The 16,219-nt window shown below is 44.0% G+C and overlaps 1 protein-coding gene across 1 annotated transcript in view; it reads right to left on the bottom strand.

The window, feature by feature from the left end:
- Positions 1 to 15,974, bottom strand: part of MKLN1 (muskelin 1, intracellular mediator containing kelch motifs) — a gene marked incomplete at its 5' end in the record, with an annotated part of 82,673 nt that extends 66,699 nt beyond the window's left edge. The window contains 5 exons of the mRNA XM_010134253.1: positions 1,403 to 1,512; positions 6,871 to 6,959; positions 8,289 to 8,431; positions 15,056 to 15,125; positions 15,937 to 15,974. Coding sequence (XP_010132555.1) covers positions 1,403 to 1,512; positions 6,871 to 6,959; positions 8,289 to 8,431; positions 15,056 to 15,125; positions 15,937 to 15,974 — 450 coding nt within the window. The remainder of the gene's footprint in view (positions 1 to 1,402; positions 1,513 to 6,870; positions 6,960 to 8,288; positions 8,432 to 15,055; positions 15,126 to 15,936) is intronic.
- Positions 15,975 to 16,219: the final 245 nt, after the last annotated feature.

Raw genomic sequence — 16,219 nt, 5'->3', positions numbered from 1 at the left:
ATGACTAAGCCTCTGCCTTGCTGCTTCAGGGCTCCAAGCTTCAGAAGAACAATGCTGGCACCCCTTGAAGAAGCTGCCACTACATACATGCTGACCATGAAAAGTGTCAATTCTATGGGATAAGACGGAACAAAACGGATGCTGACATCATCATCAGACAGCTCCTGACCAAAACCAAATAAAAATTGGAGCTTCCTGGCTGCAGCTAGTGGTCAGAAATGCCAGAGACACCACCACGTGCAGAGGCAGCAGAAAGAAGGACAGAAAACCAGCAGCAGCCTCTGTCAACTGGACTGTTCAGGACTGGACATCAATAATCAGCCAACTGATGACCACGACATCATTTTAATCATCAAGCAGCCACAGACTACTGTGACTGTTGGTGTTGTTTTCAAACCCTCCACGAAGAGGCTTTGTCAAGTTGGTATAAACACGCCTGAGCTCATGCCTGAGCCAGACAGCATGGCCACAAGGTTTCTTCACCACAGTTGGCACCACCGTAAACTGGTGAGGCAGTCTCAGTACTAGCACAACAATCTTTATCCTCTTATAAATTTTTCCTTCTGGAAGCAGAGATATGCTGCTCCGCTACTCAGTCTTTGTCAGCTGGGCAGGCTGTCTTCTCTGCAACACAATATGAACTTCATTAATTGTTCCAGAAGTTCTATGAGTAAGAAGCAGCAAAATTAATTCTGGTTGTCAATGTGCACGTCCCTCCCACAGGGGAGGCATCTGCTGCACTCGATTAAATACAGGTTATACAAATAACGTTTGGAACCCTTTGACCTTTCTGTCTATCAATGTGACAAATGGCAACCTCCTCTCACAAATTACCTCATCTCACAGCCCCGTGCATCAGCTCCCCTCTGCTCAATTATTCAGCAAAGTGGGAAGTCCTCAGCGTGGATTCTCTTTAAAACAAGCTCCTTTTTAGACCCTCTAACAACTGCACACAGCACCTGAAAGGTTTTAGCTCTACAGAAGGGCTAGCGTGCTCACAGCACGACTAAGAGGCAAGAAGAGGGAGAAATGGATGTGGTTGAGATTAACTTCCCTTCCAATACAAACACTGTTTTACTAATATTGTCCTCTCAGTACTCCTCTCGTGTTTTTCTTGTGATGTCTATCTAGCAGGGGGGTTTGTAGGGGTAGTAGGTTTTTTGGTGGGGGGGGTTTGGGGGGTATTTAGTTTTGGTTCCCTTTTTTTAAAGAGAACAAGCAGGTATGACTCAGAGATTCACTTCAAGTCAGCCATGTGGTTTCAGTTTTAACTGTATGTGTTTGTTGTTTTACTAGCTGATACTCAAGGAATGAAAGGGTCACTTAATTCCAGTACAAGAAGTTTCACAAGAGCCTGAGTTGCAACTCTCCAAACGAACGGGGATCTAAAACACAGGCCTACCTTGCTGTACCAGTTGAGGCACGGCTGGACCACATCTGGATCATCAATGCCATTAAGTTCAACGTACCAGATACTAAAATTGAAGCTAGGTCCCCAGGATAAGAGTGGAACTGGAGGAGAGAGGAAAAGGAGAAAACGCATGAGTAAACATCAAAGTAACATCAGTAAACATCAAGTAAACATCAGCCGCTGCATGAACCTCATCAGGCTACACACAGCACTACTTCAACAGGACGTTTCTAAAGCTTAGACAACACTCAGCATTTCTGGTTTGACTTAAGTTCTAGCTCATTTCAGGGAGCTTAGGAAAATCACTAAACACATCATGTTAAAGCTGTCTTTTAAAGCAACGTGTGCCGAGCAACAGCATCACAGCGGATCACGACAGAGCAGAAGCTTTAAGCAAAGGAGCACAAATACTATCATTTACAAGAGCTCAGAGAGGCAACAGGCTTTGACACGGAGGGGAACCACGCGCATACGAGCAACAGAATTTGCTCCTCACGCTACATTTATTCCCACAATTGTCAGTAACAATTATTTTCCCTAATGGTGAAGACAAGGAGCTGGGGTATTTTAGACTTCACAAAATTAGTAACGTCTGCAAGTTGTGGAGGAGGGAGGGAGGGAAAGCTGTCAGCTTCCAATATAAAAACTGCATCTTTTTTTTTTTAAGCTTAAATCTGTGCAGCTTTTTGGCTAATACTGTTTTATCTGCGTATCAGTACAAACATACTTCAAGTATGAAACGACCCATGAAACACGCTGCAGCCTCTCACCTACGGCTTCTCTACCACTCTGTGTTAACATATGCGGTCTTGCGCTGATCTACTGATTAATCTGCAGGTTAAGACTCGCTTCTGCTTTTTGAAGCAACTCCCAGAAACCTTTTGTGTGAACTCTGACTCCTTAAAACTGCAGTGAAGTCGAGTGGTTTCCTTTTTACTTGACCATAACTGATAAACAGGAAAAGATAGTATTAGAGGTGAATGAGGAGTTCCCAGCACAGAGTCCACTACTTCCTCCCTTCCACAGAAGCTATTTTTGCCACAGAGAAACTGCTCGTTGTCTTTCAGACCACTCTGAAATAACACTGAGATGAACCTGATGAACTAAGGGGTTTCTGAACCTGCTCTGCGAGGGAATAAACCACAATTTGTTTAAAGTTGTTCCTGAGCTCTTAAAGGTACTTACACTTCAAGCAAGCTACATCTGTCGTCCTCAGCAATGTGTCTGGGCACAAAACACATGATTTTCTAAATTCTGAAGAGTGTTTCTACAGACTTATTGCTAAAGACTCATGATGACATCTGGGAACAGCCATCAAGAGCAGAGATTTTTATAAAAGATCCAGAGTCTTTGAAAATGCAATTCTTAACTGATTTTAATACCCCTAAGTAGGTACTTTATATGTCACAGCTCTCAAATCATCCTGTTCAAACAGTTTCTTTCTACTTGATGGTTCAGCATTCAAAGCAAGATGCTTTCAGAGCCGTTCTTAGTAGGTGCATGTTCGTGGAGACAGGAGAGAAGTGAACAGGTGAGAAAAAACAAGAATCTTCCATCCGCATCACACACGCTCTGCCCAAGAAAATTCTTTTAGCATCACAGAAGGGTTTGGATTGGAACGGATCTTAAAGACTATCTAGCTCCACCCCCTGCCATGGGCAGGGACACCCTCCAAGCTGCTCAGAGCCCCGTCCAACCTGGCCATAATTCATTACTACTCTTAAATCCAAAAACACTGATAAGTTTAATCCTGGATTCTCACCTTCTGAGGCAGAGACTGACAAAATACCACATGTAAGGGTAACACCTTTGATCTGTCATCAGACCCACACACACAGACCAAGACCAAACCAAAGTTATATTTAATATTTGGTCAGCTATAAAGAATCAAAGTCTACCCATCAACTTCTCGCACTGCAACACTGAACCAAACCACAGACCACCTCAAATGGACCAAGACCATAAATTTCCTAATGGGGAACCTGAGGCCAGTTTCATAACACTGAGTGTATGGGTAAAAAAACCAAAGCCAAGCATCGCCCCCTTCTCACCTCATTCGAGAAAAAAAAAAAAACTTTCTGTTCAGCAGTTCAAAACTTGTATGAACTTCTCCCAGAAAAATACAACAATAAACCTTCTTATCTTGGTAGCCAATTACAGCATGAAAGACGTTACTGGGATGTGCAGAAGAATCCTGGGTAACCATCACCACAACAAAACACAAAGCAATCAACTGGCTAATTCCTCCCTGCTCTCCAGTTAACGCAGAGCTTTCAGCAGAAATGGTGAGTTGGACAGGAGGATTTTCACGGTGCAGTGATCTACTGCAGGGAAGCACAGACGTTCTGTCATCTGGGAATGCAAAGAAAATGCTCTCCCAGTGCTGCACAGGCCGAGAAAACTGGAGCTGACATTTTAAACCACTCCATAGGAGTGGGAAAAGTAACAAAGCAGAAGGGTTGACACTGTCATGTGATTTCTACTCTGGTTAGGAAAGATCACGCATCCTGCTGGATCTTCTCCCCCTTTTCGAAGCTCCTCCCTGGTTCCCAGGCTACACAAAGGAGACACCTCTCATCCTTTCCTCTGTCCTCTCCTTTTTGAGGCCTCCACAGGAGAACTTTGCTCTTTAGACGTGTCTCCCTTTAGAGCAGCCACAACCTAACCTAGACCTGGAAGAAGTTGATGCTAAGTCCAGCAAGGAGGTAGCGATAGTCACACCAGCAGTGATAAGCATTACCTGTTGGTGTAACACACAAAAATCAGCTTTTTTTTTCTTCACAAAGTTTGGAGGTAACATGAGTCCAAGATCCTGGATTTCTTTTCTCACATCTCCCAACAGCTGGTTTTTATTTGTCCTCCCTTCCACCCACTTGCGATTTCACACCGTAGCCCAGGTAAGCACAAACCTACCAGAGCTGAGAAATGTCCCCCTCTAAAAAGGAGCGAATGCCCTTGCCTGCGATACAGCTGCAGAGGCCACACCGTACCCTAGCTGTCTTTGCTGCGCTGCTTTTCCCCCCACCATGCACACACAGAGACATCTTTGAGGTGGAAATATTCCATGATTAAAGGTGCTGAATCTGAAGCCTAAAGCTACCATTATTCCTCCGCTCTTTACCAGCTCAGCATGGTTTTTTGCTGCACGTACTCCATCGATTCATCGTGAAATACCTGTAACTGTTCGGACCAGCTGAACTGTCACTCCGCAGTGAGAGGTGCCCAGAGGAAAAGAAATAATAATACCACAAAAACCCATCGATAGCCATTTAACGGCAGCGGAAGGTATTTAGGCCACTTAAACAGTTCTTCACCCGCCCAGTGGCAGAGGCATTAAACACATCACGTTCCCCCTGCCCTGTGCTGCCCTCAAACCTCACCGCTGGGGGTTATTAACGGTGTGGAGGGTGCCATTTCTCTGCTGAACTATGAAGCAAAAGCCTGATGCGCGTCGCTGCCGAACTAAGGCCTGCCCCAAAGACAGGAACCTCACTGATAGCAGTGACGCAGGCGGTGTCAAGTCTCCCGGAGTCCAAAAGGGCAGATTTTGGCCTCCTGCTTTCTGGCGGCGTTACAAGGAACACAGCACGGTATTTCGGATTTGGAGTGACTTTGGCTAGCGGCTTGGAAATTTGAACAAACTGAAAACATTCAAGCTGTGAATCTGCAAAATAACAGAATTTCGTAACATCGTTTTGCAGTTGTTTCACAGCAAAAAAGCCCCACTCTCACGACTTCATAAACAAAAGGACGTTTGACATCAATTGGAGGTTTTAATAGTCTGCAATGCAAAGATCATTCTAATCCCTGTCCTGGCATAGGAATTTCTTTGTAGAAGGCTGCTCTATCTATAGCCTTTTGTTTCTTGAAGCCAAAATGGCAAACTCATTCTGCAACTAGTGAGCAAGCGACAGTTAAACATGTTAAACCTGTATTAAACACCAAATGCTTACTGCTGCGCAAGAAGCCCATCCCGACAAAACAAGCCACATAGCTACTGACACTCCTCACATGGTGTCAGAGAAAAAAATCCTGTGGTAGAAATTAATCAGCATTTTGCTTTCCTAACAAGTTTCATCTTACTGCTATGCTTCAGAACCTCAGAACACATTCTGCTGGAATACAATTTACACAGCCCAAGAAGTAGCCAGGACTCCTTCCATTCGCCCTCCAGTAACTACTTGCTGGTTTTCAGCCACTGAAAAAAGAACATTTCCCAAAAAAACCTAATGCAGGAAGCTTGAGAATACGTTTAGAACATAAAAATCAAGTTAGCTTTCCTGATGAGGTCAAGTAACTATCCCTCTGCTTCTCCAGAGGTTTCCTAAAGCCAGGTGTTACAGATGCTTCCAAAAGAAGTAGCCAAAACCAAACCCAACAGACACCAATTTCTCCACCTGTCTAAGAAAGGAAAACACCACCCCTAATGGCACACAAATGACTACTAGATACTCAGCCCGGAGCTTTCAGTTCCTCAGACAAACACAAGAGGAGCTTCAGAAAGCTCATTAGAAGACACAAGAGCGAACAGCATCAAGGGGAGCTCCCACACAGCCGCCACCACCACACAAGTCTTGGCCACAGAATTACCCAACGCTTCACTCCTAAATTCATCTTCATTACTCAACACGATCTAATCTCATTTCTCAGCAGCTACCTCCTTGCTCTATTTTTAACCCTAAACAGCCAGTTTCAAACCAGTCAGTCTTTTACTATCTCAGTAGGTAGGAAGGGGAAGACAAATGACTGAGCTATGAAAAGCTGAAAGGCTCTAAATTCTTGGATTAAACCCAACCTGTATCACTGACGGCCACTGTAAGACACTCATTCTCTCTGGCTGCAAGAAGCAAGGGAGAGAGATCCTCACGTGCTCCCATCACGAGTCACAGCAACCAGCCTTCATGAGCACCCCCTGAGGAAGCTTCACCCGAGGAACAGGACTAGACACCACGGGTACAACTCTTTGCCCCTGGATGTCATCTTTAGCTGGCGACAAGACACAGCGATTAGCGTAGCAGGAAGAGAACAAGGCAGGCTTCTGCTGTTGCTCTGGGTGTTGCGAGTGCGTTTGAGAAGAAAAGACTTCAACCTTTTTCAAACTCTAGGGTTGTCAACACTGAAACTTTTACCAGTATTTAGTGTAACGATTATTTTTAAAGCTCTATATAGCAACTTATAACAGGACAGTGAGCAGCTTCTCCAGCAATTAGTTGACTCGGCAACTGCATTTCTGAAAACTACTGTACTTCGCTTTCATTCCCCAGGATTTAAGTTACGAAGCTATTACTTCTTAGTGACAGGACTTCACTGCGTTCCACTCTAACCCGCCTAGAAGATCAAGAAACGGAACAGCTCTTGTGGATACTTTGCCTGAGCACAACGAAGTCACAAGTGCCGAGACTGGCACGAGTAAAAGAAGAGATTATTTTCTACTCAGAATGCTGAAAAAATGCATTTACCTATCTTAATGAATCGACAGGGGAACATCTGTTCATCAATTTTATGCTTCAAGGTGAATGTTTCTTTGTTATAATCATTCTTTAAGCCACTGTGGGAAAAAATAAATAAGGTTACTAAATCTTACCTTGTATTTTAGGACTAGCTAATAAACACGATCTAGGTCACGCCTGAAATGCGAAGGTTGGTTCATGTTACTGTGAATCATAAGTACACATGCTGGACCACGCTGGACTGCTGTCCACCACCTTGGTTCTCACTGGGAGGCAGCACTGGCTACCAGTTTCGGGAAGGAACGGACATGGGATCAACGCTGCTGGGCTGCGCCTGCAACCCTGCGACTTCGACAAGCAACAGGCCTGACCCGCTCTTCTCTGTCTGCAAGATGGAAAGGGGCCAGCTCGCAGAATTAACATACTGCCCAAATGCTTTGTGATCCACTCAGGGGCATCACTAATTAAAATATCAAGTATTTCATATAATTTACAAAAAGAGACTTAAGATTTTTGATAAAGATGCAAGTACAGGTCCCAAAATCAGGATTTTTATTAAACTTCAGTCCAAGTGAAATGACATTGGGTATCAATCACTCTGCTAAGACAGCTTCCCCCAGAACCTTAGCAGCAATAAAGTCTAAGTGCAAGACTGGTCAATCTAAAGAGGGCAAAAGAGTGGGAAGAGTTGTGGCTTATCTGAAACCAAGAACTCGCCATCTTTCTCCATGGCTGTTCTGCTTCACTACAGCTGATGTAAACACAGACCTTCCTCTGGGGTTGACTTCCCTTCGCAGGCCTCCAAATATAAACTAGTTCTTGCTACTTGTTCCCCTCGTACTCCTGGATATTTAAATATCACTTCCCCTTCTGAAACAGAAGGTTCCTTGGCAAATTTACATTAGCAAGCTCGGAAGCTCTGGGTAGCTCGAATGGCCAAAAGGCTCTTTCTTTAGTTCCTATCAGTACAACTACCAAATCAAACTAAAAGAACAGGGGGTTTCCATTGCTTATTTGATTTATTAACCCATCTGAAGAGAGGCAGGGCAGCTGCAACGAGGTTCTTGACATAGGCAGGTCACTTGGACTTTTAAAAGCTACTTTAAGTTACCCCACCCTGGGGAATCATTTCTCTTGTGCCTCGAGCACAGAGAAGAAAGGAATGACAACCCAGCAGCGCTGCACCCTGCTCTCAGCTCTCCCAAACCTCCCAGAGCTCGCTCCCCACCAGTGCTCTGGCATTAGAGCAGAATGAGGAAGGCTTGCTGGAGCAGGTGTTGGGATTGTTGCTCTCTGACCTGGGCCGCTAACGGCAGGATCTCCACAGCTCTCTGACACTGTCAGCCCTGTGCCTGCTGGGGAGCAAAGGGGACAAGCATTTTGGTCCAGCCTTTCTGATGACGGTAGCTGATGAGATCACGTCTTACCTGGATAACAGGTCTGTCATGTTTTCCTCATTCATCCCACCAAACACTTTAAATTTCTTCAAATTGCAGACATGGGTTTTCTCGTATTTGCCAAATGTGATACTCTGGACTATGGCCGGTCTTTCAAGTTTCAGGATCAAATACTGCAGGAAAGAGAAGAGTGAATTTTAATATTAAAGCCAAGGCTGCAAAACACACTAAGGGAGAAGCAAAATTCAGTGTACAAAGCCAGAGAATGAAAGTTAAGATGATTCCTCCCCATTATCATATTTTCTGCTTTGTTCCTGGACTGAAGGAAAGGATTTTTAGGAATATTACTTTAAAAGCAGTTTATCCAGGAAGACGATTTGGTTGAACTACCTGTTCCTAGTGATTCTATTCAGGGCTTACATACACTCCATCGAATTGGATGCAAGACTCCCTGAAATCTGGCAAATAGGATCAAAGCGATGATTCAAACGCTCACTACAGCCTGAAATGAGACCTAAACTGAATACACAATTAGGTAAATACAGTATGTTCCACATGCTAAGAGAACACCAAATTACTTTTCCTCTCTGGGCTGACACTGTGCAACCACTGAACACAGACCAGGTTTGATGCGTAGCCAGTGTAAGAACCAACTGCTTATTAACCAAATACCAAATAAACCCAAGGCACTTCAGCGACACAGTGAAAATGTTCTCCCTTGTGAACATTTGCTCCCGCCTTTCACAGATGTCATCCCCCCCACCAGGCGTGAATAGTCGGAGTATTCACAGTCAGGCCCAAAACCACCAGCTTCCCCAGCGCTGCTGGAGGAAAAAGTCTGGCCCGCTGGAAAAGCGTATGCAGGGAAGCGCTTGCACCGTTCATCACAGATCACGGAGCACCAAGTTTATTTAACCTTCCCCTACCAAAGAGGTCTTGGAGGGCATCTGGAGACAGCCTGTTCTGCAGAATACAGCGAATTTAAAACCTGAAAACAATCCGCGTAATTCTCTTCTCAGAAATAAGCAGTACGCAAGAGACATGAGACAGAGCAGAATCACAATTACTCATCATGCTGGATTTTGTCACAAAACCCAGTGATCAAGGCTACAGCACAAGCAGGTCGGTCAGGCACTTTGCGACACCTCCCACTGCTGGTGGCCCTTTCCTTCAAGCAGCAGCGCTGCCACACCCACGTGATATCGAGGAAGGACTCAAAAGACGGCGTTATCTGCATGCACGTGGCTGCTTTCGATAGTTCCTGAGTAGAGACCAGTACCTCCCATGGGCATCACTCGCCTGTGCTGAACAGCTCCATCATCTGGACAATCTTACCCTAGAAGCGCATCTTTTGGGTGAGAAGCAGAACAAATTTTCCCAGCCATTTAGTCAGCCCCATAAAGCAACTAATTCTCAATCTCAGAGCAGGACTGACATCGTTCTAGAGAGCATCAGGATAGCATGATCTCCACGGCTGGTTCTCACTACACTTACAAACTACTTAAGGTCACAGATGCTAATGCAGACCAGGCGGGTAGGTACCTAATAGAATAAGGAAGGTTTGCTGCCAAACGCATTTCCAGTAACTCAAAATTTTTCAGACTGAAGAAAATAAACCCGTACCACCACTGCTAGGGTACACCAGAAGAATGCTTTGGGGTTTTTCTAGGTATTTTATTTTAATGGATCATTTCTAGTTCTGTGGCGAACACCATCCACCTGAATGTCAGGACCTGTGGCTAGTTTAACTAGTAGCGAGCCATGCTTTTGTCTCAAAGTTCTTCCCAAACTTTGGAAAAAAACAAGGTTCTACACAGAAAACAGATTTTCTAACGCAGAGGAAAGGAAAGGATGAGCAAAATGATGGTCCTGTAATAAGCAAGGCAGCGCTTGATACATGGCACAGCCCGCTGCCAAAATTCCCATGCAGAACAGACAGTACACAACAACATCTAAGAACCCCTCCTACACCGTCGTATCTTCCCTGCAGATTTCTCCTGATGCTGGAAAAGCAAAGCCAGCACTGCCAGCATCAGCAACTGTAATTCTTAATCTTGCTGGAATCGCAGCCCTAACGCTTGTGACAGGAAGACAAACTGTCTCAAGCACTGCACAAGATTTGCAAAAACTTGGCACGAACGTCATCCTGCATTATTCAATTCTTACCCTAAACGAAGGGAGAGAAACCCAGGACTGCAGTCAAATGCTGGGACACATGCCTAGAAGGGAGCAAGGCTTGGCAATTACTCCACATGGCTACCAGCGATTTCTTAGACCTACAGATGGAGAAGGAACTCTGCAGCCCGCCTTCCTGCTTCCACGCAGCACCCGCTGAGTCAGGCCAGCGTTACAGAAATAAACCACAGAAGCAAAAACACCCCCTTTTTGTGAATTATCTGCTGGCTGATATGGAAACAAACCCTGGCTTCGCATTAAAGCTCCGTGGCACAACACCTGTCCTTACAGGGTTTTTTTTTAATACATGTTCACAGGACACACAGACACCAGCGTAACCTGCTAAAACTTCAGCCAAATTGTCAAGCCTCAAATTACAACACTTGCAAAAAAAAAAATAAATGCTACAAAACATTTAAAGAGTAGAACTTCTGGTTGATTAACAGGTTTGTAAGTGAAGATGCATGAAGAGCAGAGTAAGTCATGTCTGGCACCTCAGCACCGCAACAGCTTGTTAGGGTACACCCAAAAAAAAAAAAGCAGAACGAGCCCTGCCACACTGGGAGCTGCAGAAAATTCCAAACTTTTCTGAAGCTCTGGTCTGTGCTACCATTTGATGACAACCATACGCAGCTTCTGCATCACCCAACTGAGTGTAAATTTTATTAATGTGCTTTCAATTAGTTCCTGATACAATCTACGCAGCAGGATGGAAAACAAGAGAGGAAAACTGGTCTTCTCCGATGCTAAACTGAAACCAATTGTTTGGCCAATGCTGCTAACTTTATACATACGCTCTTTAACTGTTGAAAATTTACATTTCCACATCAAATACGCTGGACCAGATTTCAAACTGCGCTACAGAAGCTGCCTGTGAAATTAGTCACATTGTGTTTATTAATTTCCATCTCTTTAACCATTTCTGCTTCAGCATTTTTATTCGGGAGTCAGGAAACTTGTACTGCATGTGAAAATAAAACCAAAAAACAACCAATTAACAGGAGCTGCCCCTGCCTGCTGCACAAACCTACCCACTGCTTTTGCAATTAAGCTTGTGGCTAAATAAAATTCTGTCCTTTTGTTCTACACATCATTCACCAAGCCACTCAGAGGAATTAAATGTTGTTCTGCACGCAGCCTTCCAAGTCAGCCCATCACAAGAGGCATCAGGAGGAGAATTTCTGACAGGGCTGTGGTCTCCACCGTCGCCAGCCTTATTGCTTCACACTTCCCCGGTAAGCCGAGAACTAGTTCAAGAATAGAACGATCAGCCTGCTTCTGCCTGACGAGGTTACGACACAACAGGTTTGTTACTGAATATGTAATTTCTGGGTCATTCTATTTCCAGACTCAAGAAAGATCTAGTTTAATAAACAGAAAAACAGCTGTCATATGTATTTCCTTTCACTGGCACTCATTCATAACCGACTGGTGGCTTTCATGGCCACAAGAATTATTTAACTCTAGCACAGCCACAGAGCCAGGAAAAGCCGCCAGTAAACAGAGTCACGTGGCAGCATCTCAAGTGTCTGAACTTCCACTTTCATTTTCTTTCCTGTTTCAAAAAGAAGTTTAATATCATTTCCCGTGAAGTGTGGATCTTCGCTGAGCTACTGAACGCAATCTCAGATTTTTACCCACGTTATTCTGATTCAGAGCGTTCCTCTGGCTGGGAGGAGCGTGAAAGAAAAGGTGCCTGGAGAGGTTTGGTTTCACCCAACAGGGGACCCAAATAAATCAATGTTTAGGGAGTCATTCGTGTCTCTACCTCTAAGCCAGCACAGCAGCACCACCTCGCCAGGGAATTACTAAACCCTTCCCTTAAGGTGAGGCACCCTGATGAGACAAACACCAGCGATTAGGGCTGCGGAGCTTATTAAAATGTCTCAGGGCACGTTCCAGTGAGCATGACTGACATTAGTCCTTGGGCTGCTCTTAGCCCTAGTTTCAGCTGACAAACTCAGAAACAAGGAAAGCTTTATTTCACCGAGCTTTAGTTCACTTCCTGTCCCGGACTATTACGGCCACCCACACGTTTTAACAAGTGCGTCACTGCCAAAGTGACCAATTTTTCAATGAAGTGATGCCAACAGACAGGCCATAAAATGCTCTGCAGCTTCATTTTCCATAGGACGCGTGGTGTTCACTCTGGGGATTAAAAGTCATGTGTATATATATCATCATTTTCTCGAATACAAAATATCCAACTTCCAACAGAAAGCAGCTCATTTCCCTCCACCTTCTCACCACACTCATAATTCAGTCACCCACTATTTCAACTGAAGTTCGCCAAGCTAAGATTCTGCCTCAAGAACTTCAGCCTGCAAGAATGAGGAAGTAGAAAACCTGTATTTAAAATTTTCCCTACTTTAAAACATGCAAGGTGCTAGAACTACCTGTTTTGAGCAAAACGCAACCAAACATGAAGTTCTTTTGTCAAGTACGAAACAACACAATTTGGAAGCATTTCTCTCTGTATACACAGAAATTAAAACCGCTTTTTTTGTACACAGGCCTCTCCTGCATATTTTAATTCCCTGTTCCCTCCTTCCAGTTACATTGTAAAAATGCTTCAGGTGAATAATTAAACACTCAAAAGCATGAGAATTAGCTAAAGTACTTATTAGAGACACCTCACTCAGCGCTCAGGACTGAGTTTGCTGCATACATGAGCAACTACGCAGCATTTCATACCCTCGCTGTTGCACACAGCGATTCGAGGAGGAGGAATCCAGCAGGATTCCAGCCTTTTCCACTGCGGCTGCCAGTGTTGGTTTTGTCTTTAAATAACACGGAATAAAACTGTCTTGCCAAGCTCAGCTGCCACTATGAAGAGTAACTTTTTGTGAGTCAGATCAAAGGACCTCAAACCTGGATCGCTCAACTACGTACTGAGAGAGATACATGAGATGGACAGATACATGATAATGTTAATTCATCTCTCTCCTATCAAAAAGTTTGGTTGAAAAGACACACTTAGTGTGCAGGGCAGTGCCTAGTTCTCCGGTAGTTCTGCAACACCATCTTCAGTCAGGCCCTGATCAAATACACACAAAATTAGTGGATGACATCTCCTTAACAAGCTCGCATGGCTTGTACAGAAATCTATGACTAATTATTGCCTGCTCAATCTACATGCCTGAATATAACGTGTATCACCGCGTGCCACCTCTAAGCAGAGGTGGGGAATATTCTAAGCATCCAGTTGAATTCCAATTCCAGAATCAGGTTTTTTAAAGCACGAAGTACACAGGATGGCTCAGAAAATGAAAGAGCAACTTCTAGTTGCAGCTAAGAGCGCCTCGGAGGAAAAACTGTGTCCAAAGCTACACACCAGCCTTGCCCTGTGAATGAGAAAGCCCTAAAAAACCACAGGCTGCCTGCATGAAAGGCAGTAAAGGATGGCACAGACTGGGACACAACTCATGATCAGTACCCACCGCCCTGCAATCGATAGTTCCTAGACAGACTAAAACTGCTTCAGGCTACGGAATAAATTCCTATGCTGGTTATCAGAATATATATATACGTTCAAAAGGCAAATTAAAAGAGCAGTAGATACACAGAGGCATGAAAATAATCAGTATTATTTGTCTCCACAGGTCATTTTCTGAAACCTGTTAAGGAATAAACAGGATAGTTATCCTCCTGCTAAAAAAAAAAAAAAAAAACCACAAAACCCCTTCTACAGACATAACAGTATAGAAAACTTTCTCATGAAAATCAAGGTGAAAGCTCTTCCGCTGGATGAGATGGCCTGCTGCTACAGGGAGCCCACAGACTATACAGACTATTGATTTTTTACACACCTTCAAAGCAAAGCAGCAAGATTTACCAAGGCAAAAAAAAATATGTAAGATTTAACTCATGAGGAATAGTCAGATTAAACAAGTAGATAAACAGAAGTTTGCATGAGAGAGATGTGCGTGCAACGCACTCTGCTGTTTTAAAGAATTTAAAACAATCAGCATAAGAGATACAGAAGCTGATCAAAAGGTATAGATCTAGCATAAAGAGAAGGATAACACATTAATGGAGGAAAAAAATCTGTAAAGGGATAAGCATATTTTTTCTGGATAATCTAACAATCTAATTAATAGTGAAAAAGCAAATTAGACGCTAAAATCAATACAAATCTTATTTTAATAAGCTGCTTAACCAGCAGAAGAGGTGACATTCATGTCTCTTTAAACAGAGTCTACATTTCTAAATGCGCTATTAGGGGAAACAAATACAAGCTCCTTAGATCTAGGACTCAAGGCCAGCCATCTACAGCAGTTTCCAGTAGTGCTGACAAAGGGGGACCTGCACGCCTCATTAGCAGCTTAATCTAACCATAAGGTTACATTATTTCCAGTACGACCGCGACTGTCAAGGATGAAACGCGAAACTTCCCCTGCAAAAAAAAAAAAAAGCGTTTCTTGAAAGATCGCAGATAAATGGCTGGAAAGGTAAATAGACCATGTACTCACAACCTGAATTTTACCGGGACAGGGCAGCTATAAAGGCTGTCAACAGACATAGCATCGACGTAAATAGCAGCAGCCTGGAATTAAAACTAAAACTCCAGCACGTGTTAAGATGCACAACGCGGTCAGAGTTGCAGCGATGCAGACGCTTACCTGGGGAGGGTAATTGCTTTCTGAAGACCATCTTGAGGACTGATCATTTGGCTTATCCACCAAGATATTCCTAGAAAAAACGAGAAGTCAGAAGTAATTTAAATAACAGCCACATTGAATTTTACATCTCCAGTAAGATCCGTCACACATGCACACCAGTAACATCCCCATGCAACTACTAGATTCACTGGGCAGACACTACAGTTCTCCCCCTCTTCTATTAAAGCTTTTCTCCGTGGCTATTTTACAGGACCCATCAAAAGACGCCTCCAAGCCCTGTGGTTGGGAACCAGAGCTCCCAAGCTGCAAAACAAAAACACAAAAATCCAAATAGTGAAATAAGTGTAAAACAGATGATTTTCGTAGGCCCATGTGGGGGAAAAAAAAAAGTCTCATTCGCATCGATGGGTACAAACTTCTCAGTACAGTTAAAATGGTGATTGGCAGCAAAACAGTGAGCCAAAAACCATCCGTTACTCGACGGGCGATACTGGAAGGGAGCAAGCGAGCTGCTAACCTGCTTAAGCTTTCCTGGAGCGTGGAAGATGACCATCTAACTCATGCCAAATTTCACAAGTGTTTAAGCCATCTACACGCATAGAACAATGCACAAGAAAGCAGAAGTTCAACCCTTCAACCAGCAAAATTACCTCCAAGTTTTTTCTTACAGTTTGGAACCGCACAGAATTTAAGTAACGTAAATTCAAAATAGGTTTTTTTGGCTAAACCAGAACAGATTCATCATGAGAGTCACATGAGGAATCTGCCTTCCCGCCCCCGAGAACCACATGGTAAAGGTCACCTCCTAGATTAAAAAAATCCTTAAAATTCATGTGATTATTGGCGAGGTAATGAGGCCCCAGCTGCTGGACAGGGCTTACGGGCTCTGCCACGTCCAACCGACCAACTCATAAAACTTCTGTGAAAAGAAGGAAGCAGTCATCAAAAGGCTTATGCCATCTCCATCTGCTGTGTAGGAGGAAAAGAACACGAGCATCTGGATTATTACAAAGGACTGGAGGAAAAAACGCTCGTACAAAAGCTCAGAAGGGAACGAGGTTAAGTCAGAGGTTGAGCAGTAACAGAGAAATTAGCTCGCTCTTTCCACGTCGGACAGGTCAAAACCCGCAAGCGGTACCCAAGCAGTCCTGCACCGCAACAAGG

Source organism: Buceros rhinoceros, unplaced genomic scaffold (genome assembly GCF_000710305.1).
Source record: "Buceros rhinoceros silvestris isolate BGI_N320 unplaced genomic scaffold, ASM71030v1 scaffold12444, whole genome shotgun sequence".
Taxonomy (NCBI): domain Eukaryota; kingdom Metazoa; phylum Chordata; class Aves; order Bucerotiformes; family Bucerotidae; genus Buceros; species Buceros rhinoceros.
The sequence above is the reverse complement of the archived record's forward strand: the minus strand, read 5'-3'. Positions and strand labels throughout refer to the sequence as shown.